General features: G+C 43.7%; 1 protein-coding gene across 2 annotated transcripts in view; it reads right to left on the bottom strand.

The window, feature by feature from the left end:
- Window positions 1-15481: 15481 nt before the first annotated feature.
- The window catches only part of LOC137368927 (G protein-coupled receptor kinase 5-like), a 174618-nt gene continuing 163662 nt past the window's right edge, over window positions 15482-26437 (bottom strand). For both annotated transcript variants that reach the window (XM_068029243.1, XM_068029244.1), the window contains 2 exons: window positions 25427-25558; window positions 15482-17117 (listed from right to left, as the gene is read on the bottom strand). In XM_068029243.1, coding sequence (XP_067885344.1) covers window positions 17061-17117; window positions 25427-25558 — 189 coding nt within the window. In that variant the 3' untranslated portion in view covers window positions 15482-17060. The remainder of the gene's footprint in view (window positions 17118-25426; window positions 25559-26437) is intronic.

Here is a 26437-nt window from a genome sequence, read left to right as displayed (position 1 = left end):
AATTTTGGACCCAATTTGCCAAATTGCCCTGGATCCCATGGGCTCTTACCTTCTTGACAAATCTCCCATGCAGTAAAGGCCTGCTCGGATCTGCAAATGAAACTCGACCCAAGTCCAACAGAATCACATCCGACCCAAGCCCGAGCCAGCCCGAGTCCTTTGACTTTTTCCCACACGCGACCCGACCCGACCACTGGAATATAATCAACTTTATTGAAGAGGTTGTGCTTTACTTTGGATGGAATCGCCCACTGCAGACTAGTGCGGAGTCCAAATGCACATTTCCCACCTTGATGTCCTGGCTGTCAATGTGTTCGACCCGACCCAAGCCCGAATGCTGGACCTGGAAGAGTGACCCAACCCGAACCCGGCACATGTTGTCGGGCCCAGTTGGATTCCGTCGGGTATCCATGCTCTACCATGCGAGACCTTATCAAAAGCCTTACTGAAGTCCATGTAGTCTACATTAACGGCTTTACCCTCACCTACACACCTGCTTACCTCCTTGAAAAATTCCATCAAATTTGTTAGATGTGATCTCCGCCTGACAAAGCCATGCTGACTATCCTTGATTAATCTCTGCCTTTCTAAGTGGAGATTAATCCTGTTCCTCAGAATTTTTCCCAATAGTTTCCCTACTGATATTAGACTCACTGGCTTGTAATGACCTTGTTTATCCCTACTACCCATCTTGAATAATGGTACCACATTCTCTATCCTCCAGTCCCCTGGCACTTCTCCTGTGGTCAGAGAGGATTTGAAAAGATATCAAGAAACGACTGAAGGCACCGGATACTGCAAAGTCTATGGGCCCTGACAACATTCCGGCAATAGTACTGAAGACCTGTGCTCCAGAACTTGCCGCACCCCCAGCCAAACTGTTGCAGTACAGCTACAACACTGGCGCCTCCCCGGCAATGTGGAAAATTGCCCAGGTATGTCCTGTTCACAGAAGCAGGACAAGTCCAACCCTGGCCAATTACCGCCCCATCAGCCTACTCTCGATCATCAGTAAAATGATGGAAGGTGCCCTATCAAGCAGCACTTGCTTAGCAATAATCTACCCAGTGATCTCAGTTTGGGTTTTTCCAGGGCCATTCAGCTCCAGACCTCATTACAGCCTTTGTCCAAACATGGACAAAAGAGCTGAACTCCAGAGGTGAGGTGAGAGTGACTGCCCTTGAATCCAAGGCAGCATTTGACAGAGTATGGCATCAAAGAACCCTATCAAAACTAGAGCCAATGGGAATCAGGGGGAAAATTCTCCGCTTGTTGGAGTCATACCTAGCACAAAGGAAGATTGTGGTTATTGGAGGTCAATCATCTCCAATCCAGGAAATCACTGCAGTAGTTCTTCAGAGTAGTGTCCTAGGCCCAACCATCTTCAGCTGCTTCATCATTGGCCTTCCTTCAACTATAAAGTCAGAAGTGGGGATGTTCGCTGATAATTGCACAATGTTCAGCACCATTCAAGACTCCTCAGATACTGAAGCAATCCGTGTAGAAATGCAGCAAGATCTGGACAATATCCAGGCTTGGGCTGATAAGTGGCAAGTAACATTCACGCCAGGCAATGACCATCTCAAACAAGAGAGAATCTAACCATCTCCTCTTGACATTCAATGGCATTATGATCACTGAATCCCCCACTATCAACATACTAGGAGTTACTATTGATCAGAAACTGAACTGGGATAAATACTGTGGCTACAAGAGCAGGTCAGAAGCTAGGAATCCTGCAGCGAGTAACTCACCTCTTGACTCCCAAAAGCCTGTCCATCATCTACAAGTCAGGAGTGTGATGGAATACTGTCCACTTGCCTGGATGGGTGCAGCTCCAACAACACTCAAGAAGCTCGAAACCATCCAGGACAAAGCAGTCCGCTTGAGTGGCACCCTGTCTACATTCACTCCCTCCACTACTGAAGCAAAGGGGCAGCAGTGTGTGCCATCTACAAGATGCACTGCAGCAATGCACCAAGACTCCTTAGACAGCACCTTCCAAACCCGCGACCTCTACCACCTGGAAGGACAAGGGCAACAGATGCATGGGGACACCACCACCTGCAAGTTCCCCTCCAAGCCACACACCATCCTGACTTGGAACTATATTGCCGTTCCTTCACTGTCGCTGGGTCAAAATCCTGGAACTCCCTTCCTAACAGCACTGTGGGTGTACCTACCCCACATGGACTTCAGCGGTTCAAGAAGGCGACTCACCACCACCTTCTCAAGGGCAACTTGGGATGGGCAATAAATGCTGACTTAGCCAGCCACTCCCACATCCCATGAACGAAGGATCGCAAGCTTCAACAACAAATGGGTACCAACACCCCTCACAGTATTGTAAAAGCACAGAAGGAGACCATTCAGCCTGGCATTTCCATCCTGGCTGTCTGCAAGAGCAACTCACCTCATCCTACTCCCCTGTCTTTTCGTCATAGCCCTGCAATGTTTTTCTCCTCAGATAATTCGTGGTTCACATCCTTCCATCTACGAAAGATGATGGACACACAGCAAACAATCCATTTAGGTAGGAGGGGGTCTTGGTGCACCTTTGCTGATGGCTGTGAAGGTCAATCCTTGAGAGGCAAGTCCTGCCAGAGGTGCTGCACATGAAGCTGCCAAGTGACACTGTGAGCTGTTGTTTTCGGCATTGGCACCTGTTACCAAGCTGCTGTTGCCACTGGTCGTCAAAGTGGTGCACACCAGTCCACAGGATAGAGTCATTTATGGAACAGAAGGAGGCCATTTGACTCATCGAATCCATGTCGGCTCTCTACGGAACCATCCAGTCAGTCCCACTCCCCGTTCATTCCCCGTAGCCCTGCAAGTGTATTTCCTTAAAGTGGCCATCCAATTTGTGTTAACATTTCCCTCTTTTGCCAGCTAGTGACTCCCCGGTGCAATAGTTGACATTTAGGGCCTTCATGTCACGCTTGTAAGCATCCTTGAAGTGGATCTTTGGGTGTCTCACTGGTTGTCTAGCCCCAGCTACTACACCATACAGAAGGTCCTTAGGGATGCCATCCTGCGACGTGTCCAATCCACAAAAGCCGCCTCTGTTTGATTAGTGCCAACACACTTGGGATCTCTGCCTTTGAGAGAACAGCCATATTTATGATTTTCTCTTACCAGGATATACCCATAATGTGCCACAGACAGCAAATTTGGAAATTATTGAGCTTCTTTTCCTGGTAGCTGTAAGTCACCCATGTTTCACAGCCATTCAGCAAGGTGCTGAGAACACGGGCCTTATAAACCATCAGCTTGGTCCTAAGGGTCAGCTTGGTGTTATCCCATGCACGTTTCGCGAGTCAGCCAAAGGTGGTAGCTGCTTTCCCTATGTGTGTATCGAGCTCTGCATCAAGGGTCAGATTGTCTGTCACCATGGACCTAAGGTAGCAGAATCTGCTAATCATTTCCAGTGAGGTGTTATTTAGTGTGATCAGGGGTCGAGATGCAATACTTTGTCCTATGACCATGGTTTTCTTGACACTTATAGTCAAGGAGAACAAGATACAGGCATGGGAGAGACAGGCCATGAGTCTTTGTACCTGAGTTTCCATGTGAACGTACTCCGTGTGAAATACTCACCAACTGAAGTAAACAAATGTCCCGCTGGGCTGAACACTACTGTGAGCTGTACTCCTGTGAGTCGTATATCTCCCAGTCTGCGCTTGACGCTCTCCTACAACCTCCTGCCTTGAATGAGTTAGACGAAGAAACCTCATCACTGGAGCTCCAGAAGGCCATAGACTGCCTAGCAAACAGAAGGGCACCGGGCAAGGATGGAATCCCACCTGAACTGCTCAAGCACGGAAAGTCTCATCTTTGCCATACCTTTATGACCTTCTCCTTCTCTGCTGGAAAGTAGGCTCTGTTCCACGGGAGATGCGTGATGCCAACTGATCACACTATACAAAAACAAAGGTGACAGAGGTGACTGCAACAATTACATCTCACACCTTAGCGTCATGGAGAAGGCCTTTGCTAAGGTCATACTTAAAAGATTCCATTTACTTGCACACCAAGTGCAGTTTCCCTGCCAGCAGATCTACTGTGAGCTTGATCTTCTCTAGATGCCAGCTCCAGGAGAAGTGTAGGGAACTGTGTATATCCTTTTACCTTACTTTTGTAGATCTCACTAAAACATTCAACACCATCTGCAGAGCAGGGTCTACAAGATTTTTGGAAAAATTGACTCCACAGAAGCTCCTCAGTCTCCTCTGCTCCTTCCATGACTACAGTTTGATAGCTCCACAACCGACAGTTTCAGGGTGAAGAATGGAGTGAAACAGGGTTGTGCCCTAGCCCCCACTCTATTTGGCATCTTCTTCTCCATGCTCCTGACCTTTGCCTTCCCTGCAGATATGGAAGGAGTCTACTCGCATACTAGCTCAGACTGCAAGCTCTACAATCTTTCAAGGCTGAAAGCGAAGACAAAAACGCATTCGCGTCCTGATCAGAGAACTCCTCTATGCTAATGATACTGCGCTAGTCGCTCTCACAGAAACTCAGCTACAAAGACTTCAGATAATTATCCAATTCCCTTTTGTAAGTCACAATTGAATCTGCCTCCACCACATTCTCAAGCAGTGCATTCCAGATCCTAAACACTCGTTGTGTAAAAATGTTTTCCCTCATGTCACCATTGCTTCTTTTGCCAATCACCTTAAATTGGTGTCCTCTACTTCCATATCTTTCTGCCAATGGGAAGTTTGTCCCGATCTACTCTGTCCAGACACCTCCTGACTTGAAGACCTCTGTCTACATAACTGAAGTTCCTCATTCCTGGAACCATCCTCGTGAATCATTTCTGCATCCTCACTAATGTCTTTACATCCTTCCTAAAGTGTGCTGCCCAGAACTGGACATAATACTCCAACTGAGGCAGAACCAGTATTTTATACAGGTTCATCATAAATTACTTGCTTTTGTACTCTATATCCCTATTTATAAAGTCCAGGATCCCGTATGCTTCCAAGTTTTGTGTCATCCACAAATTTTGAAATTGTGGCCTGTACACCCAAGTCTAGGTCATTTGACCGTTTTCATTGGAGAAGAAAAGGCTGAGAGGAGATTTGATAAAGGTATTCAAAATCATGAGGGGTCTCGACAACGCAGATAGGGAGAAACTGTTATCACCCATGAAAGGATCAAGAATGAGAAGGCACAGATTTAAGGTAATTGGAAAAAAAGCAACGGCAACATGAGGAAATACTTTTTTATGCAGCAAGTGGTTAGGATGGGGAATGCATTGCCGGAGATTGTGGTGGAGGCAGGTTTAATCAAGGCATTCAAAAGGGAATTAGATGGAATTAGATAAAGGAAGAATGCACAGGGTTACGCAGAGAAGGCAGGGGAATGGCATTGTGACTTTCTCATTCCGAGAGCCGGTGCAGACACACTGGGCCAAATGGCCTCCTTCTGTGCTGTAACAATTCTGTGATTCTGTAATATATATAAAGAAAAGAAGAGGTCCTAACACTGACTCCTGGGGAACCCACTATATACCTTCCTCCAGTTCTAAAAACAAATGTTCACAACTACTGTGTTTCCTGTCATTCAGCCAATTTTTTTTTATCCATGCTGCTACTTTCCCTTTTATTCCATGGGCTCGAACTTTGCTGACAAGCCTGTTATATGTCACTTTATCAAATGCCTTTTGGATGTCCATACGCAGCACATCAGCTACATTACCCTCATCAACCCTCCCTGTTACTTCATCAAAAACTCAAGCAAGTTAGTTAAACAGGATTTGCCCTTAACAAATCCGTGTTGGCTTTTCTTAGTTGATCCACACTGACTGGCCTGTAGTTATAAGTTGAGCTTATCCTTACACTCTTTTTTGAACAAGGATGTAACATTTGCAATTCTCCAGTCCTCTGGCACCCCCCACCCCGTATCTAAGGAGGATTGGAAGATTCCAATCCTCCACAATTTCCACCCTTACTTCCCTCAGTACCCTTGGATGCATCTCATATGGTCCTGGTGACTTATCAGCTTTAAGTACAGCCAACCTATCTAAAACATCTTCTTTCTCAATTTTTAGCCCATCCAGTGTCATTTACCTCCTCTTTCACTCTGACTTTGGAAGCATCTTCTTCCTTGATAAAGACAGGTGCAAAGTACTCATTTAGTACTTTAACCATGCTCTCTTCCTCCATGCGTAAATCACCTTTAGGTCCCGAATCAGCCCCACTCCTACTTTTATTGCCCTTTTACTATTTATATACCTTTTATGTTAGCTGCTGGTCTCTTCTCATACTGTCTCTTTGTTTCTCTTATTTCCTTATTCACTTCTGCTCTGAACTTTCTATATTCAGCCTGGTTCTCACTTGTATTATCAACCTGACATCTGTCATGGGCATCTTTTTTCTACTTCATCTTACTCTGTATCTCTTTCCTCATCCAGGAAGCTCTGGCTTTGTTATCCCACCCCTTTTCCCCTCGTAGGAATGTACCTCGACTGTACCTGAACTATCGCCCCTTTAAAGGCAGCCCATTATATAATTACAATTTTGCCTGCCAATTTACCTGGGCCAGATTTGTTCTCACCCCATCGAAATTGGCCTTTCCCCAATTAATTATTTTTACTCTGGATTGCTCCTTATCCCTTTCCATAGCCAACTTAAACCTTATGTTATGGTAGGTGAGGAGGGGTCGAAGGGCTTCCCTCTGTTCCCTCTCCTTGTTTGAACACAACAGGCTTAATTCTTTTTTAAAGTGGATGTACTGGCCAATTCAGTAGATTATTTACTTGCTATGATCATAACAAGAACCAATTGGAGAGGTTTCTTGAGTTTAACAAAGAAAGAGGTTAACTTTATTGTACTTAAACTGAACTAAGTAAAATAATAAACTATACTCCAACTTTCACACACACACACACACACAAATAGTTTACAGAGTGGGGAAGGGTAGATTGGTTGAGTTAGAGTCCATAGAAAAAAGGGGTATACAGTCTGTGGAGTTTGGTGATTCAGCTGGCTTCTAGCTGAATTCAGTGGTCCTGAGGTTTTTAGTTTGAAGAGACTGATTCGGTGGGTCTCTTGGAGACAGCGATGCAGACGATTTCTTCCAAACAGGTTTCTGATTGTAGCTGGGGTATGCAGATGTGGTCAGTCAGCAGGCAGAATTCGAAGCTTCCAAGCTGGAAAGGAGAGCGAGAGAGTGACTCCCACTTGGGTCTGCACGTGTCAGAGTCCAGATGCTTTTCAACCTGCTGCAGAGAAACGCCAGCTTAAAACCACAGATTGTGGGGGTGGGGGGGGGAAGTTGTCACATGACAGTCACCCAGTGATTCAAGCATGGTAGTTAGCAGTGTATTTCTTCTTGTTAAAAAGAACGGGCAGTTCCCTTAAACTTCTTGGTCTTGGTTCTTGCTGGGATGAGCAGACATTTCGTCTCCACCTCACAGATCTTGCAATGTAGGATACAGTATTGCAAATTATGTGGCCATCTTAAGCTGCTAGCAAAGTCATCCTTCATCTGTTCCTTTTTAAATTTATTTTAAAAATGTAAATTCAGGTCTCCAGTCAGTGGATTAAAGACAATTATCATTCAACAAAGCACATTGGTGTAATACTTATGATACCGTGATCACTGTCCCCTAAATGTTCCCCTACTGAAGCTTGACCCACCTCATTCCCCAGAATCGGATCCAGCAATGCTTCCTTCCACCTCAATCCAGAAACATACTGATCTGGAAAATTCATAAATTCTTCCCCCATTGCCCTTTACACTATTACTATTCGAGTCTATACTTATAAAGCTCTGGTTAGGATCAACTAGAGTATTGTATCCAGTTCTGGTCAACATACTTTAGGAAAGATGTGAGGGTCCTTGAGAGGGTGCAGAGGAGATTTACCAGAATGGTTCCAGGGATGGAAGATTATTGTTACAAAGTTAGCTGGGTTTGTTCTCTTTGAGCAAAGGAGATTGAGAAATTTGATAGAAGTGTATAATAGGTTTTGAGCAAGTGAGAGTGGGGGGTGGAGGAAGAAGAACAAAAGGAAAGGTCTGTGATAGGGCAGAGGGCAGGTGAGATTAAATGACAAAGATGTCATGGAACTTAAAGCAAAGGGAGTAGTAATAGTAAAAGACAAAGCATTTATCCAGAGTTTGTGTTAATGGCAGAATAATGAACAGCTCTGTCCGAAAGCAAAATCATGAAAAACAAGTTTAAGACTGGCACATGGTAAAAAAAAACAATCAAAATGGGGGTTATGCTCTGCAATTGTTAACCTTAATGTTGAGTCCAGAAGGCTGTAGAGTGCCTAATGGGAAGATGAGGTGCTGTTCCTCGAGCTTGTGTTGAGCTTCACTAGAAAACTGCAGCAGGCCAAGGACAGAAACATGGGCGTGAGAGCAGGCGGAAAATTAAAATGGCAAGATGCTGGAAGCTCCTGGTCATGCTTGCGGACTGAGTGGAGGTGTTCCACAAAGTGGTCACCCAATCTGCGTTTGCTCTCCCCTGTGTATCGGAGACATCATTGTGAGCAGCGAATACAGGATGCAGGGGCAATGTGAGGAAGAACTTTTTTACAAAGCAGATGGCAATGACTTCGAACTTGCTGCCCAGGAGGGTGATGGAAGCGGAGACAATCACCGATTTCAAAAGGAAATTGGATGGGCACTTGAAGAAAATAAACTTGCAGGACTATGGGGATCGAACAGGGGAGGGGGACTGACTGGATCGCTCCATGGAGAGCCAGCATAGACACAATGGGCCAAATGGTCTCCTTCTATGCTGTAAATGACTCCATCAAGATAATTAAAGACCCCCATTTTAACTACTCCATAGCTTTTGCACCTCTCTGTAATTTTCTTGCAAATTTGTTCCTCTGTATCTTTTCCACTAGCTGGTGGCCTAAAGAATACACCCAATAGTGTAATGGTACCTCTATTATTTCTTAGATCTAACCAAATAGATTCAGTCCTTGACCCCTTTAAGAGATCCCCTCTCTCCAGCACTGTAACATTCTCCTTAATACTGCCACCCTCCTCCTTTCTTTCCTTCTCTATTTTTCCTGAGCACTTTGTATCTAGAAATATTTAGTACCAGGTCTTGCCTTTTTTTTGAGCCAGGTCTCATCACCACAACGTATTCCTACATTGTGCCTGCAGATAGAAGTGTTTCCTAACTTTACTCCTGAAAGATTGGCTCTACTTTTTAGGCGATGTCTCCTAGTCCTAGATTACCAACCAGCAGAAATTGTCTGCCCTATTGAGGGAGGGACCGGACTGGCAGCTCAATATTCCAGGGTATAGAATCTTCAGGCGGGACAGGGGAGGGGATAAAAGAGGAGGTGGCATTGTACTGTTGATCAAGGAATCAATTACTGCAGTAAGGAGGGATGACATCTTAGAAGGTTCCTCAAATGAGGCCATTTGGGTAGAACTTAAAAACAAAAAGAGGGCAATCACTTGGCTGGGTGTCGACTACAGGCCTTCAAACAGTCAGGAAGAGATAGAGGAGCAGATATGTAGGCAAATCTCTGAGAGGTGTAAAAATAATAGGGTAATAATAGTAGGGGATTTCAACTTCCCCAATATTAATTGGGATAGTCTTAGTGCAAAAGGCTTAAAGGGGGCGGAATTCTTAAAATGCATATAGGAGAGCTTTTTGAGCCAGCACATAGAAAGTCCTACAAGAGAAGGGGCGGTTCTGGACCTAAGCCTAGGGAATGAAGTTGGACAAGTGGTAGAAGTGTCAATGGGGGAGCATTTTGGGGATACTGACCATAACTCGGTAAGATTTAAGGTAGTTATGGAAAAGGACAAAGATGGACCAGAAATAAAGGTACTGAATTGCGGGAAGGCCGATTTCAATATGACAAAACAGGATCTAGCCAAAGTGGACTGGGAGCAGCTACTTGTAGGAAAGTCTACATCAGACCAGTGGCAGTCATTCAAAGAGGAAATAGTGCGAGTTCAGAATCAACATGTACCCATTAAGGTGAAGGGTAGGACTAACAGACCCAGGGAACCCTGGATGTCAAGGGATATAGAGCATTGGATCAAGAAAAAAAAAGGAGGCTTATGGCAGATCCCAAGTGCTGAAAACAGCAGAGACAATGGAGGAGTATAGAAAGTGTTGGGTGGCTCTTAAAAAAGTAATTAGGAAGGCGAAGAGGGGGCATGAAAAAACATTGGCGGGTAAGATAAAGGAAAATCCCAAGGCGTTTTTTAAAGTATATTAAGGGTAAGAGGATAACCAGGGAAAGAGTAGGGCCCATTAGGGACCAATGTGGCAATCTTTGTGTGGAGCCAGAGGACATAGGTGAGGTTTTAAATTATTACTTTTCATCGGTGTTCACTATGGAGAAGGACGATGTAGGTGTAGAGATCAGGAAGGGGGATTGTGATATACTTGAACATATTAGCATTGAAACGGAGGAAATATTAACTGTTTTAGCGGGCTTAAAAGTGGATAAATCCTCAGGCCCCGATGAGATGTATCCCAGGCTGTTATGTGAGGCAAGGGAGGAGATAGCAGGGGCTTTGAAACAAATTTTCAAATCCTCTCAGGCCACAGGAGAGGTACCAGAGGACTGGAAGACAGCGAATGTGGTAACATTATTCAAGAAGGGTAGTAGGGATAAACCAGGTAATTACAGGCCGGTGAGTCTAACATCAGTGGTTGGGAAAATATTGGAAAAAATTCTGAGTGACAGGATTAATCTCCACTTGGAGAGGCAGGGATTAATCAGGGATAGTCAGCATGGCTTTGTCAGGGGGAGATTGTGTCTAACTAACTTGATTGAATTTTTCAAGGAGGTGACTAGATGTGTCGATGAGGGTAAAGCAGTAGGTGTAGTATACACGGATTTCAGTAACGCTTTTGATAAGGTCCCGCATGGGAGATTGGTTAAGAAGAGCCCATGGGATCCAGGACAATTTGGCAAATTGGATCCAAAATTGACTTAGTGGCAGGAGGCAGAGGGTAATGGTCGAGAGCTGTTTTTGCGATTGGAAGCCTGTGACCAGTGGTGTATCACAGGGATCGGTGCTGGGACCTTTGCTGTTTGTAGCGTACATTAATGATTTAGACGTGAATATCGGAGTTATGATCAGTAAGTTTGCAGGTGACACAAAAATTTGTGGTGTTGTAAATAGTGAGGAGGAAATCCATAGATTACAGGGAGATATCGATGGGCTGGTAAGAATTGCAGAGCAGTGGCAAATGGAATTCAATCCTGAGAAGTGTGAAGTAATGCATTTTGGGAGGACTAACAAGGCAAGAGAATATACAATGGATGGTAGGACCCTAGGAAGTACGGAAAGTCAGAGGGACCTTGGTGTACTTGTCCATAGATCACTGAAGGCAGCAGCACAGGTAGATAAGGTGGTTAGGAAAGCATATAGGATACTTGACTTTATTAGCCAAGGCATAGAATATAAGAGCAGGGAGATTATGATGGAGCTGTATAAAACGCTAGTTAGGCCATAGCTGGAGTACTGTGTACAGTCCTGGTCACCACACTATAGGAAGGATGTGATTGCACTGGAGAGGGTGCAGAGGAGATTCACCAGGATGCTGCCTGGGCTGGAGCATTTCAGCTATGAAGAGAGACTGAAAAGGCTAGGGTTGTTTTCCGTGGAGCAGAGAAGGCTGACGGGGGCATGATTGAGGTGTACAAGATTACGAGGGGCATTGATAGGTTAGATAGGTGGAAACATTTTCCCTTAGCGGAGGAGTCAAGAACCAGGGGGCATAGATTTAAGGTAAGGGGCAGAAGGTTTAGGGGAGATTTGAGAAAACATTTTTTCACCCAGAGGGTGGTTGGAATCTGGAACACACTGCCTGAAGAGGTGGTAGAGGCAGGAACCCTCACAACATTTAAGAAGTATTTAGATAACCACTTGAAACGCCATAGCATACAAGGCTATGGGCCAAGTGCAGGAATATGGGATTAGAATAGTTGGGTGCTGTATGGCCAGCACAGCCAAGGGCCTGTTTCTGTGCTGTATAACTCTATGACTATCAGTTCCCCTTAATATCTTGAAAACTTTGATTGGCAACATAGCACCATACTCCAAAACAGCTCATTGTTTGTGAAGCACTTTGCAGTGTTTCTGTAGGACATAAAACAGTATAAAATGCTAATTCTTTCACATGCAGTAATGCCAACCAGGTGCTACAATGCCCTCAGCATCTCTGATCATATCGCTTTGACACCTTCTCCCAACCTTCATTTCAAACACGAGGCCCTAGTTCTACACCAGCTATTCCATCCAGATTCAGCATCGTAGCACATCTTTATATCGTCCAGCACTTGTCGGCGTTGTCAATGGCTCCCTTTCCTGAGCATCTGTTCTTCCTGCCTTCAACAGTGCTGTCACCACCCCTCCAATCTCAACCCGTCCTCTGCAATTACCGATATCTACAAAGCATTCAGGCATAGGGAGCACAATTTAAACATTTCCTGAGGACACAAAAACAAGGGATTTGGCAAATTGCAAGGTGGACTGTAAAAGACACAGACAATTTGGGAAAAGAGGTGGCAGATGCAATTTTATGCAAATAAGTTTGAGGTAATCCATTTTAGATGGAAAACTGAATGAGTATCCACTCAAAGGGAGAAAATGACACACAAAATGACTCTGATGGGTGCGAAGGACCAGGAATCCAAGAGGTTAGAAAGTAATTCATTTCTTTAGCCCCTTTCAGGACCTCAGGATGTCCCAAAGTGCTCTACAGCCAATCTCAGCTGACACACGATGCAGCACTAAGGGAGTACTGCACAGTCTGAGATACTGTCTTTCAGATGAGGTGTTAAACTAAGACCACTTCCGCCTTGTCAGTTTGATGCAGAAGCCCCTACAGCACTACGTGAAGAAAAACAGGAGAGTGCTCCCCCGATAGCCTGGCCAATACTTATACTTCAACCAACACCACTACAACTGATTATCTGGTCATATCTCATTGCTGTTTGTAGGACCTTAACTTACTTAAAAATGGCTGCCACGTTTCCTACATTACAACTGTAATAATCCTTCCAAAGTACCTCATTTGCTGAAAGGTGTTATATAAATGCAAGTCTTTCTTTAATCAATGAGCAACAAAGAGCTTTTTATAATCTTGCCTGAATGAATTGCTCTGGTGAATTCCAACCTCACCTTTACCATATTTTACCAAATAGTTTACCAAAGAAGTGCCTTATTGAACTCCCGATAGCTCAGTGATTCTGCTCGGATCAGTTCTGATGAAAGGTCACAGACCTAAAACATTAACTCTGCTTCTCTCTCTCCACAGATGCTGCCAGACCTGAGTATTTCCAGCATTTCTTGTTTTTATCCCGAGAGCTCGGTGATTTATTCAGTGAGAGATGACCCATTCAGACCAGGAAAATCCTACTTCTCCTCCCTGGGCTACAGAGAGTTAGCCAATCCTAGTGGTTTCAATGCCTTTTGATTAAGGATGCAAAAACATTATCCAGGATCCTCACTCCTGATTGCTTCTCCGTGACCCCAGTTGGAAATCTCCAGGTGAGCCAAGATTGGCCACTAGCTGTGTTGTCCCAAATCCAAATAGTTTGCCACTTTGGCTGTCAAGATTCACATCTGAAGAATTGGCGTGTTGGACTTAGTGCCAGAGCGTGACCGAAGAAATGTACTCCCAATGAGTCAATAACCTCAGGAGGGAATGGGAAAGAAATTGATGGAGAAAAATTGCTAAGAAAATAAAAACCACTTTAAATGAAAAATGGTTTAGAAAGTTTGCTTTTCCTGTTTGTTTAAGGTGAATTAGAGACAAGCTGGGGCATTAAAAAAGACTAGTGCAGTCATGTGTGAAATTGGGTTATGAATACACATTTACACAGCATTTGTTTAAGGCTGAGGGGAGATCTGATTGAAATCTACAAAATTTTGAGGGGCCTGGATAGAGTGGAGGTGAAGGGCCTTTTTACCTTAGCAGAGAGGTCAGAGACTAGGGGGCATAAATTTAAAGTGATTGATAGGAAGATTAGAGGGGAGATGAGGAAAAGCTTTTTCACCCAGAGGGTGGTCTGGAATTCGCTGCCTGAAAGGGTAGTTGAGGCAGAAACCCTCAGCTCATTCAAAAGGAGTCTGGATATGCACCTCAAGTGTCATAATCTGCAGGCTATGGACCAAATGCTGGAAGGTGGAATTAGACTGGGTGGATTGTTTTTCAGCTGGCACAGACACGATGGGCCAAGTGGCCTCTTTCAGTGTCGTAAACTTGCTATAATTCTATGATTTGCAGGATGGCAGGGTGTTACTAGTGGAGTGCTGCAAGGATCTGTGCTAGGGCATCAGCTATCTGCAATTTATATCAATGACGTAGACGAATGAGTGCAAGAAAACCCCTGCTGCAATTATATAGAGCTTTGGTGAGACCACACATGGACCACTGTGTACAATTTGGTATCCTTACCTACACGAGGATATATGTGCCTCAGAGGAGTGCACCAAGGTTCACTCAATTGATTCCTGGGATGACAGGGCTGCCATATGAGGAGAGATCAAGTAGAATCTAGAGGTGATCCCATTGAAACATATAAAATTCAGATACTACGAAAGGCTGATTCCCCTGCCTGGAGAGTCTAGAACGAGAGATCATAGTCTTAAGATAAGGAATCAACCATTTAGGACTGATATGAGGAAAAATTTCTTCACTCTGAGTTATAAGTCTTTGGAATTATTTTTTCCCAGAGGATTCTTGATGCTCAGTCATTGAGTATTTTCAAGACTGGGATCAATAGTTTCTTGGATGCTAAGGGAATCAAGGGATATGGAGAGGAAGTAGTGTTGATGTCGATCAACCACAATTTTACTGAATGGAGAGCGGGTTTGAGGCACCGTATGGTCTACAGCTGCTCCAATGTATGTTCTTTAAGAAGTTTCTCCAATATTCCCTATTGGATGTATTAGTGACTATCTTATATTTGTGACCCCGAGTTCTGGACTCTTCACAAGAGAAACATCATCTCTTGGCCCTCTCTTCATAATTTTGAAAGTCTCTGTTAGGTTACCTCTTGAGCCTTTTCTGGAGAAAAGAGCCCCACAGCCCCTTCAGTATAACCTGAGTTATAAGAACTGAGAATATCTATTTATTCAACAAAAAAAAAGGCATAAAAAGTAGAAGTTACCAAGCACCATCGCTAAGTACGAAATGAAAGTAGGTATAGGTTAAAACCGGTGAGAGGCAGATATGGGGCCATCAGGAGGTATCTCAACAGAGACAGGAATTAAGACTTGGAATGACTATCAGATAGGATAATGGAAGCAAAACAAACTCAGATCATTTGAACAACAGTTGGATTGTTGGAGAGGATGAGAAGCTGAATCATTGATCCAGTAAGGATCAGACTGCCTTCTCCGTCTCTGAGCACATGACAACTGGAAATATTGGAAGAATTCCGGGAGGACAAGAGCGAATGAACTAACGCACCTTATTCATGACGACTCACCTTGGGGACATTTCATTCACAAATATCAGACAATGGAATCGTATACAAATGGCAGTATTTATTAATTTAAAACGTTCAAACATAAAAAAAAACCCAGTGACATTAGGTAAGAACCCAAGAAGATTCCCAGTTTCGGAAGGATGTACACACTGGATTAAAAAATAACACAAGACTAATATTAGCACAAAACCGGTCACCAAGTGTAATAGAATCAGACCTGTTCAACATGAGATTCTGATATCTAGGTGCAGAGATGCCTCATCAATAACAATTTGCAGATACAATAACTACATGCTTTTTTGTTTTAAATACAATTGGAAAATCTGTTTTGAGAACAGGTAACATTAAAAATTAAAATGGCACTTAGTGCAAGACATTCTAACCACAAAAGTCAATATTACAGAATAGAGAGATCATCAACTTAAATCCTTCACAGCTTTTGGGAAATAAATCATAGGTAAAATACCCAACATTAAATGAGAGAAAAAAAGTCTTTTTTAAAAAAAAAGTTTGGTACAGATGAATCTGACATCGTCAGAACTACAGGTTTATAGATAAGGTAATATGGGAATGTTTCCACAGATAAATGAGGTTACAAAGCTTTCAATGTATTACTAGGGCCACTGGTTCACAGCTGACTAAGTCAAGTTCTGCTTTAATTGTGCAGGAGTCTGGGATTTTAAACTAGCATTAGAGGAGGAAGTCACATTACATGACTTGGCCCATTTACAGAACGAGGCCAAACTAAATCGTCATGACCCGACCAAGTCCAATTCCATTTTCATTATATAGGATGGGATTTTCACTGGCTCACCAGTGGAGGAGGAGAGGGGAAGCGCAAGAGTCACATTCCATCAGTTTGGAATTAAGAGACATTGAATGCATCAGCTTTTTTCTTCCCTTGCGTGACATTATTTGGTGCTTTGGGGTTGCGTTCGGTCTTATTTCCAGTGAAGATTGTGAATCAGTGGCCTTAGTTACAATCTAGTTTAATGATAAAATGATAGGCCTATGAACACAGCAATAAGGGTTCAATTCCAACAAAACTAAAAGAAAGAAAACCAAAAACATACAGAATTCACACTATTTGCATTGAGGCAGAGTTTACCTGGACCACAAGATGCTATTCCAGGCCAGATGTACATATATTTATATACACACAAAGACATTTACACATACACATGCATACACATACATACTCTGTGGTATACACATTAGCAAGCACCTAGACAGCAAATGCTTGAATGCATAGGCCCACTCTGTACTGAAATAAAATCCAGCCAAGTCACTCGAGTTACGAGTTGCAAACAGCACACCACATTTAACATTGTTGTGCTTTATCGGTTTTAAAAAAATAATTAAAAATAAACTTTTAAATACATAATTCCAAAGTCATTCCTGCTAAAATTAATGTGTGCATTCAAGTGGTACTTAATATATGGCTTCTTGTACAACTTTAGTGAAAATATACATCTAGGACATAATTCAAGTACAAATGTACAAAATATGTAAACTCATACAGCAGTTTTTTATTGCAATATAATACATTTTAATACATGTTCCCAGCTTAACCTGAAATATATCAGTTTTCTCTTCTTTTCAAGGTTGGCTTGGCAGCTACAGAATCTTTGACGGGTCATCTTCGTCATCACTGAAGCTACTTTTGAAACAGACCTGGAACAAGTATATGGTGAACAAACAAGAAAACGCACACATTAGTTATCACAACTGTGTGCTGTTTTAGTCTCATTACCTAAGGAAGGATATATGTGCCTTAGAGGGAGTGCAACGAAGGTTCACGAGATTCATTCCTGGGATGAGAGGGCTGTCCTATGGAGAGATTTAGAATGGGCCTTTATTCTCCGGAGTTTACAAGAATGAGTGGTGATCTCATTGAAACGTTTAAGATTCTTAAAGGGCTTGACAGGGTAGATGCTGAGAGACTGACTCCCCTGACTGGAGTGTCTGGAACGAGAGATCATTGTCTCAGGATAAGGGGTCAGACGTTTAGAACGGAGATGAGGAGGGGTCTGTTCATTAAAAGTGTTAAAAATCTTTGGAATTCTCTACCCCAGAGAGCTGTGGATGCTCAGACAACGAATATATTCAAGACTGAGATTAACAGTTTTTGGACATTAAGGAAAATCAAGGGATATGGGGATAGGGTGGGAAAGTGGAATTGAGGTAGATTATCAGTCATGATCATAACGAATGGCAGTCAAGGTTCAAGGGGTCATATCACCTACTCCTGCTCCTTTTTTTTTTAATGTTATGAACACTTCCATTGGATTAAACAGATTACAGCTGAACAGAGTAAAACGTTTTAAATTCAAGAGCATGCTGGTCATCCATTTTACAACAAGGTCTGCTCGATCTCTTCCCCCACTCTCCTCTCTCTTACCCGTGGTACGACTTCGTTGGGATAACGTTCCACAGATACAGATAACACTCCAGAATTCATAGAATCAGAGAGCATAGAAGGTGGCCATTCGGCCCATCGTGCTTGCGCCAGCTCTTTGTAACAGCTATCTAATTAGTTTTACATCTTGGCAGTTACCCCATACCCTGAAAAAATTCCTTTTACAAGAATTTCATATGCTTGCTTCCCCCTTTCTGGCAGTGCCTTTCAGGTCATGACAACTTGCTGCTCATCAATTATCTAAAATCTGTGTCCTCTGGTTACCAACTCTCCTGCCATGATTCCTCCTTATTTACTCAACTAAAATCCCTCATTATTTTGAACACCTCTATTAAATCTCCTATTAACATTTTCAACTACGTATAGTAACAGCGCTGTTCCCAGTCAGAATGAAGATGATTGGATAATTTCCCTTCAATCACTTCTGGAGACCACACTTTGGGAGTGACAGGAATTGACTTTACACACATAATTTGTATTATGTTTGTTACGACCCAGTGAGAAAGAGGTCTAGGGTTCCCTTTCAGCCTTCACCTGGTCTTACTGTAAATGGGTTTAATTTTAAACACACTGTTTTTAACTCGCCCTTGGTGAATCCTTGTTCACCGCTTTCCAATTATAAGGCAAAGAATCCAGCACAAACAGGTTTTCTTAGGTTTAAAGAAAAGTTTAAATTTATTAAACTTAAACTCTAATTCAGTTGACACCTACAGATACACGACCTGCCCACGCTAGAATGCATATGCGATACACACATGCAAATAGAAACAGAAAAGAGCAGGAGAAAAAATAATGTGAAAAGTTTGAGGCAACATCTGAAGAGTTTTTGTTACGGTTCTTCACTGTAAAGTCCCTGATTGTAGGTAGATCTTGCTTTTCGTTGGGGCCCAGTATTCTTCTTAAACCTTGTTCACTGTCGGAGACTTTTCTCTCTTGGGGTTCATGTGGCTTCAGTGGATTCAGTGAGAAAGAGATGGGAGCAGATAGGAGAGATCTTCTCAGTCCAAGAGCAAACAAACATTCGGAGTTCAAACTGTTTGTACAATTCAGAAAACCCCAGGTTTGCCAAGTAGGTTAGTCATGTGACTAACTGGTCTGACCACATCTTGGATTGTATCACTTTAGCAGTCTCTGGAATGCTCCTCTTACACACAATACCTCATCAAGGTCCATTGTGGGTTGAATGTGTCAGGGAATGGTCCTTTGTCCTTCCAATCATCATTTGTTAATATGCAAATGTCTTTTCCAGCCCCAGCTGATCTGTTTAACAAGTCCTTTCTTCACTCCAGTAACAGTTTAAAAATCAATGTTCATGACAAAATTAATGTGCCTCTTTCTTGGCAGGTAGGGGCCCAACATGACCCCTCCACACCCAGCGGAATGAAATGCGATTTGAGAAAAGGCGCATTTCATTAAAAGGGGCGAGAGAAAATAAGATACAGAATAAAAACCATGCATTTCTCTCATCCATTCACAAATCCTAAAACTTATTAAAACTGCAACCCCCCCCCCCCCCACACACACACCTTCTGGCATCCCAGTAAACATGTGGTTCTTGTTCGGGGAAATTTCACTTTTGTTTGCCCATTTCTATAGCTGCCTAGGATCTTTGCTCCTACTGAAGTAATTTTTTTCAGGAGAGCCAGTAATTGGCAGGTCTATCCTGAACACACACTCAGTGCTTTGTTGAGTCATGCAAAGGCTTTTGACTTCGGGGGATGGGTGGTTCTCTTTAGTTCTGACAGTGAAGGAGGATTCTTTGCTAATCTTCCCTTTGTCCTCTGGGAGACTCCTGGCTGCAGGTATTTGTGTGGCCTCTACTGCATTCCCTGTGGCACTTTGACTAGGTGAGGCATCACCCTCATGGTTTCTCGGCCCCCTAGAGGCCTTTCTTAGTCTCTGCAGGTTCCTATAAATGCTGTTAGCAACTCTGGTGGGGTGCTTCTAGTGTCTGCATTTAAGTAGGAGGACATGGGGTCTAACTTTTCACATTTTTCGGGGTTGGCTGACCAGACAGTAGGGGTTTTCATCCGGGATTCTTCCCAGACTTCCTTTAACCTGCCCTCTGGGTCACTTTTTCCCCTTCCCTGTCGAACCTTTTGCCAGCCTTGTGCCTGCCTGTCCCTATTTGTTCTCGGCAGGGGTCCCTTCCAGTTCACCAGCCCTCTGCTGGAGGATCCTCCTAACACTAGCACAGGACTTAGGGGTGCAGGTTTCACTGTGAGTTGGGGTTTCCCCTCAACCTAGTACATGTGGCAACTCCTGCAGTACTCCACCACATCTCTGTGGAGTTTTGGCCAGTCAAACTGCTGTCTTATGTGGGCTTTGGTCTTTCGTATACTGACATGTACAGTCACAGTAGTCTCGTGGGCCCTTCTCAATATTTCTCTCCAGTACCTCTGCTGCACCACTAACTGGTGAATTACTGTCCACTCCTTGCTCTCAGGTCTGTGAGGAGAATTCCATTTCCTCATCAGTACCTCATTCTTTAAATAGTAACAATCAGGGACTCCCTCTGCTTCACTTTCAGACTGGGCAGTCTGTACTAACTCTCGCAACACTGGGTTGGCTCACTGAGCCTCAGCTAGGGAAGATCCATTTAATTCATTCCCTGGGTCTCCTAACCTTCCAAAGAAAGTCTCACAAACAGACAGAGACCTGGTCATCTGCCTGCAGTGCCAATTCAGTCTCCTCTGTGGAGTTGGTTTGATCATGGCCTGATTGTCTCCTGCCACTGTCCTGTCTCTCTGACCTCCTGCAGTCTTTCTTTCACTACTGGGGGAGCTACCACCTTTACCCCCGCCAGATCATTACCTAGGAGCAGGTCAATCCCGTCCACTGGCAAACTAGGAATCTCTACGGTCACTGGTCCCAAAACTGGGTCATACTCCAGGTGCACCCAGTGTACAGGTACAGGCATACACTGCCCTCCAATACCATTCACCACCATTCTGGTGTTCACTGCACTCTCTGGGGGAAAGGTCAGACCTCTTCCCAGTAAAAGGGATCTAGTGGCCCCTGTGTCCCTGAGAATTACTATGGGCTTGCTTGCCCCGCTATAGGGTATGGGGTTACTTTCCCTTCAGACACAAAACCCTGATAATCTTCAGAAATCCTATTAACTTTTCCTGCACTAGCAGTAGTGAACTTCCTGGGTTGCACTCTTACTGCAGTTAAAGCCACATCTTGTTCTGATGTGCTTTCCTTTCCAGATTCCTTTCTTCACTGAGCAGGTGTGCCCTGATTAACCCTACAGGTTTTCCCTTTAGTTTCCAGCAGTCAGCTTTTAAATACCCTGCTTTATTAAAATGGGAGCACACAGGTCTCCGGGTCTCACTCTTGCTCACAGCACCTTCCTTTTTTGCTGGAGGAGGACCCCCTGTGTCTCCTGCTCTCCTTTCTCTCCCAGGTCTGATTGGGCTCCTATCACCTTCCCACCCTTTGTCCCTTTTGGATTTGTGGGAGTGACGAGGAAAGTTTCTCCCCTGGGAAATCGACTTAAAAATTAAAGCAAACTCATCAGCCAGAATGGCTGCTTGCAGGGCTCTCTGAACCCGGTGCTCCTCCACATAGGTCTTTATGGAAAGTGGGAGAGAGTGTTTAAATTCCTCTAACAGAATTGCTTCCCTGAGATTCTCACAGCTGAGCTGTACATTAAGAGCCCTCAGCCACCGGTCAAAAGCCAGCTGCTTACTTCTTTCACACTCCATATAAGCTTGATTAACTTGCTTCTTGAGGGTTCTAAACTTTTGGCGATAGGCTTCGGGTACTAATTCATATGCCCCGAGGATAGCACTTTTTGTCGCTTCATAATTTGATGAACTCTCATCTGGCAACAGGGAATAAACCTCATGGGCTTTTCCAGTTAGCTTGCTTTGTAGTAAAAAAGAGGCCAGGTCTCAGCTGGTCATTTTAACTGCCTTGCCAGTTTCTCAAAGGATACAAAAATTCTTCTACATCTTCCTCATTGAATTTTGGAATTAGTTGAGCTAGTTTTAACAATTCTGTACCCTGCCCTGAATTACGCTCCTCCTATTGGCCATGCTTTCACTGGGGTTACTCTGTCACCCCCTAGTTAACTCAAGCCACTTCAGCTCTCTTTCTTCACATTCTTTCCAGAATGTTTTCTCTCTCTCCTGTCCCTTCTCTTGTCTTTCTCTCTCTTCACATTCCTTCTGCAAGACTCCTTCTTCCTCCCTTTCCTCAAATTCAAATTTCCTCTGTTCCAGTTGTATCTTTGCTAGCAATACCCTGTCGGTGTCTGCTTCCTAACCCCGTTTCTGCTTCCTCAGATTCAAGGGATAAATGGTTGGCCATTAGTCTTAGGAGTTCAGACTTCCTAGCCTTGCCGCGTACAGTGATCCCACACTGCTCAGCCATTTTTCTCAACTCTTCCATAGACAATGCTTTTAACTTATCCCAAGTTACTTCACCCTGGCTTGGGGAGTCACTAGCTTCAGCCACAGACATGTTCGTATTCAAGCACACACAACCACAAGAAAACCAGTATTGAAATCTTGATCTTTTTTGATTGGGAACAATTTGGCTTCCCACTCTCATTTGTCTGTGGGTCAATTCCGGACCCAAGCACCCAAATTTCTGTTACGACCCGGTGAGAAAGAGGTCTTGCTGTAACAGGGTTTAATTTTAAATACACCATGTTTTTAGTTCCCCCTTGGTGAATCCTTGTTCACCGCTTTCTAATAATAAGACAAAGAAACCAGCACAAACAGGTTTTCTTAGGTTTAAAGAAGAAAAGTTGAAATTTATTAAACTTGAACGAAACTCGGTTGATGCCTACGGATACACAACCCACCCACGCTAGCATGCATACGCGATACACACATGCAAATAGACAGAAAAGAGGAGAAAAAAGTAAAGTGAAAAGTTTGAGACAATATCTGAACAGTTGTTGTTATGGTTCTTTGAGCTCACTGTAGAGTTCTTTATTGTAGGCAGATCTTGCTTTTCATTGGGGCCCAGTATTCTTCTTAAACCTTGATCGCTGTAGGAGACGTTTCTCTCTTGGGGTTCATGTGTCTTCAGTGGATTCAGAGGCTTGTGAGAAAGTAATGGGAGCAGACAGGAGAGATCTTCTCAGTCCAGGACCAAACAGACACTGAGTTCAAACTGTTGTACAATTCAGAAAACCCCAAGTTGCTGGTCATGTGACTAACTGGTCTGACCACGTCTTGGATTGTATCACCTTAGCAGTCTCTCGAATGCTCCTCTTACACACAATACCTGGTCATCAAGGTCCATTGTGGGTTGAATGGGTCAGGGAATGGTCCTTTGCCCTTCCAATCACCATCTGTTAATATGCAAATGTCTTTTTCCAGCCACAGCTGATGTGTTTAACAAGTCCTTTCTTCACTCCAGTAACAGTTTAAAATCAATGTTCATGACAAAATTAATGCGCCTCATTCTTGGCAGGTGGGGGCCTGGCATGACATGTAGCTATCCTCCACTCACTGTATTTTGCTGGAGAAATAATCTTGCTTTTATCAAGGGATGTTGCTGCAGTTTCATTCAGGAGTTCGGTTTGCTGCAGTTCCTAGGGACTCTTTTAAAGTCAACTCTGTAACTAGACTTCGTAAAATGCACCATTTGCCACAAGTCTTGCCCCCACTTCCAATTTACTGGCTGACACAGTAGTGTCATTCCGAACCTTCTCTGCTCTAAGGAGAACAACCACAGCTTCTCCAGTCTCCCCACATAACTAAAGTCTCTCATCCCTGGTACCATTCTAGTCAAGCTCCTTTGCACCCTCTCCAGGGTCTTCAATTCCCACCAACCTCCTCTTACTAATTGGTCATTCTTCATATGAGATTAGACAAATAGGTCATTAAGCCAAGGTTCCTGCTCAAGTTTGCTACCCCATTCATGCTAATGCCATTTGCATCAGAACGTACCTGAACACTTTATGGCTAAGTAAGTACTTTTGAAGTGTAACCATTGTATTGCAAGATATGAGGCAATTTGTGCACAGCAAGATCCCACAAAATGAGACAATACTAGATAATCTGCCTAAGTGACGTTGCTTGAGGGATCACTATTGGCCAGGAGACCAGGAAGAATGCCCCTGCTCTTCTTTGAAATAGCAGCTATGAAATCTTTTACAGCACCCAAAGGGGAGGCGGTGGCATACTGGTATTGTCACTGGACTAGTAACCCAGAGACCCAGGTATTGTTCTGGGGACATGGGTTCGAATCCCACCACAGCAGAAGGTGGAATTTGAATTCAACTAATAAATCTTGAATTTAAAAGCTAGTCTAATGACGGCCATGAAACCATTGTCAATTGTGGTAAAAACCCATCTGGTTCACTAATGTCCTTTAGGGAAGGAAATCTGCTGTCCTTATCTGGTCTGGCCTATATGTGATTCCAGATCCACAGCAATGTGGTTGACTCTTACATGCCCTCAAAATGGCCTAGCAAGCCACTCAGTTTAAGGGCAATTAGGGATGGGCAATAAATGCTGGCCTGGCCTGAGACGCCCACATCCCATGAAAGAATAAAAAAAAAGGGGCAACAGGATCTCAGTTTAATATCTCATCTGAAAGGTGGCATCTTCAACAATGCAGCACTCCCTCATGGGGGTTAGCTGTCTCGATTTTATGCCCAATTCTCCAGAGTGGGTCTTGAACAACATTAGTTAGTTAGCTCCTTTAAAGCAGTGAAATATGGCTTCAACAAACAAAATTTGACACTGAGCCACATTAGGTCAGATGAACAAAAGTTCGATCAAGGAGGTAGGTTTTAAGGAGCTTCTTAAAAGGGGGAAAGCAAGGTAGAGAGGCGCAGCTGTTCAGGGAGGGAATTCCAGAGCTTAGGGCCTTGGGAGCTGAATACACGGCCACCAATGGCAGAGCAATGAAAATCAGGAATGCCAAGAGGTCAGAGTTGGAGGAACGCAGATATCCCGGAGGGTGGTAGGCAGGAGAAGATCACAATTATAAGGAGGAGCGAGGCCATGGAGGAATTTGAAAACAAGGATGAGAACTTCAAATTCGAGGTGTTGCTTAATCAGGAGCCAATGTAAGCCAATGACCATATGGGCACAGCAGCGATGGGTAAATGGAATTCCTGAGTTTTGGATGGTTACAGAGAGTAGAAATGGGAGGTCAGGCAGGACTGCATTGGAATATTCAAGTCTGGAGGTAACAAGGGCGTGGATGAACCCACATTCTCTGACTCAAAGGCAAGATTGCTATGCACCGAGCTGCTCAACTGCACGAAAAAGATGGCTAGCTTAATATGGCTTCAGCAGCGCCATTGCAATTGACTTCTATGGGGTTGACAGATGGTTAGCACCATTTTTCCCAATATCAGGGATAGCATGGACATGCAGGCAGTAGGGGCTATACCAAAAGGTTGCCGGAGGACCGTATCTCAGAAGCGGATCAGCCATGATTATTGAATGGCGGAGCAGGATAGAGGGGCCGAATGGCCTACTTCTGTATGATTCAGATTCTTCACGAGAGGAGGGATGATGAGAAACCTGGCTGAGGAAAATGGTGGGGGGGGGGGGGGGAAAAAGAAGTCCATTAAACCATGACTTACCTCACGTCTGCAAAGCCTGTACAACAGGCCCCGTTTCGGAGGTGGATCAGGCTTTTTGCTGTCCAGGTCTGGTGATAACGTCCCATCAGTCCCATAGGTATTTACCTCTTTAAAACATTCTGTATCAATCATCTGCAACACAATTTTTTAAAAGTTCATTTATGAAAAAGAACAAATTGGTATTTTTGTTATTCATTCTCAGGATGGATTTATTGCCCAACCCTTGCTAACTTGAGGTGGTGATGGTGGTGGGGACATCACCCACTAGTACAAATGAGCGACTTTGATAGGCCACTTTCAGAACCTGGTTAAGAGTCGACCACTTTGTTCAGGGATTAGAGTAAAATTAGGGCCAGACTGGCCAAGGACGACTGGTTTCTTTCCCTAAAGGATGTTAGTGAACAAGATGGGCTTTTACGACAATTTGAAACAACTTCATGGCCACTTTTATGGATATTAGCTCGTTTATTTCCAGATACGTTTAAAAAAAATAAACACAAATTCTCAAATTACCACAGAGATATTTGAACTTGCTTGCTCTGGAAAACTGGTCAAGATTTCCACAGTTTGACATATTATTTATATACTATATTAACACATCAAAACATTGTAAGGAGCTTCAGAGAATAGCTTGCTAGAAAAATGCAGTAACTGCTATTTAAATTGATCTGCATCAAAAACTTCCATAAATAGCCATGAGCTAGCATCATACAGGAGGCCATTCAGCCCATCTAGCCTGTATCAGCTCCATAAAAGAACTATCTAATTAGTCCCACTTCCCTGCTCTTTCCCCATAGCCCTGCAATTTTTTTGTTTTCAAGTATTTATCCAATACCCTTTTGAAAGTTCCTATTGAATCTGTTTCCACCACCCGTGCAGGCAGTGTATTCCAGATCACCACAACTCGCTGTGTAAAGGAATGTCTCCTCATCTCACCCCGCCAATCACCTTCATCTGTGTCCTCTGGTTACTAACCCTTCTGCCACTGGAAATAGTTACTCCCCATCCACT

The sequence above is a fragment of the Heterodontus francisci genome, chromosome 4 (genome assembly GCF_036365525.1).
Source record: "Heterodontus francisci isolate sHetFra1 chromosome 4, sHetFra1.hap1, whole genome shotgun sequence".
NCBI classification, from domain to species: Eukaryota; Metazoa; Chordata; class Chondrichthyes; order Heterodontiformes; family Heterodontidae; genus Heterodontus; species Heterodontus francisci.
The sequence above is the reverse complement of the archived record's forward strand: the minus strand, read 5'-3'. Positions and strand labels throughout refer to the sequence as shown.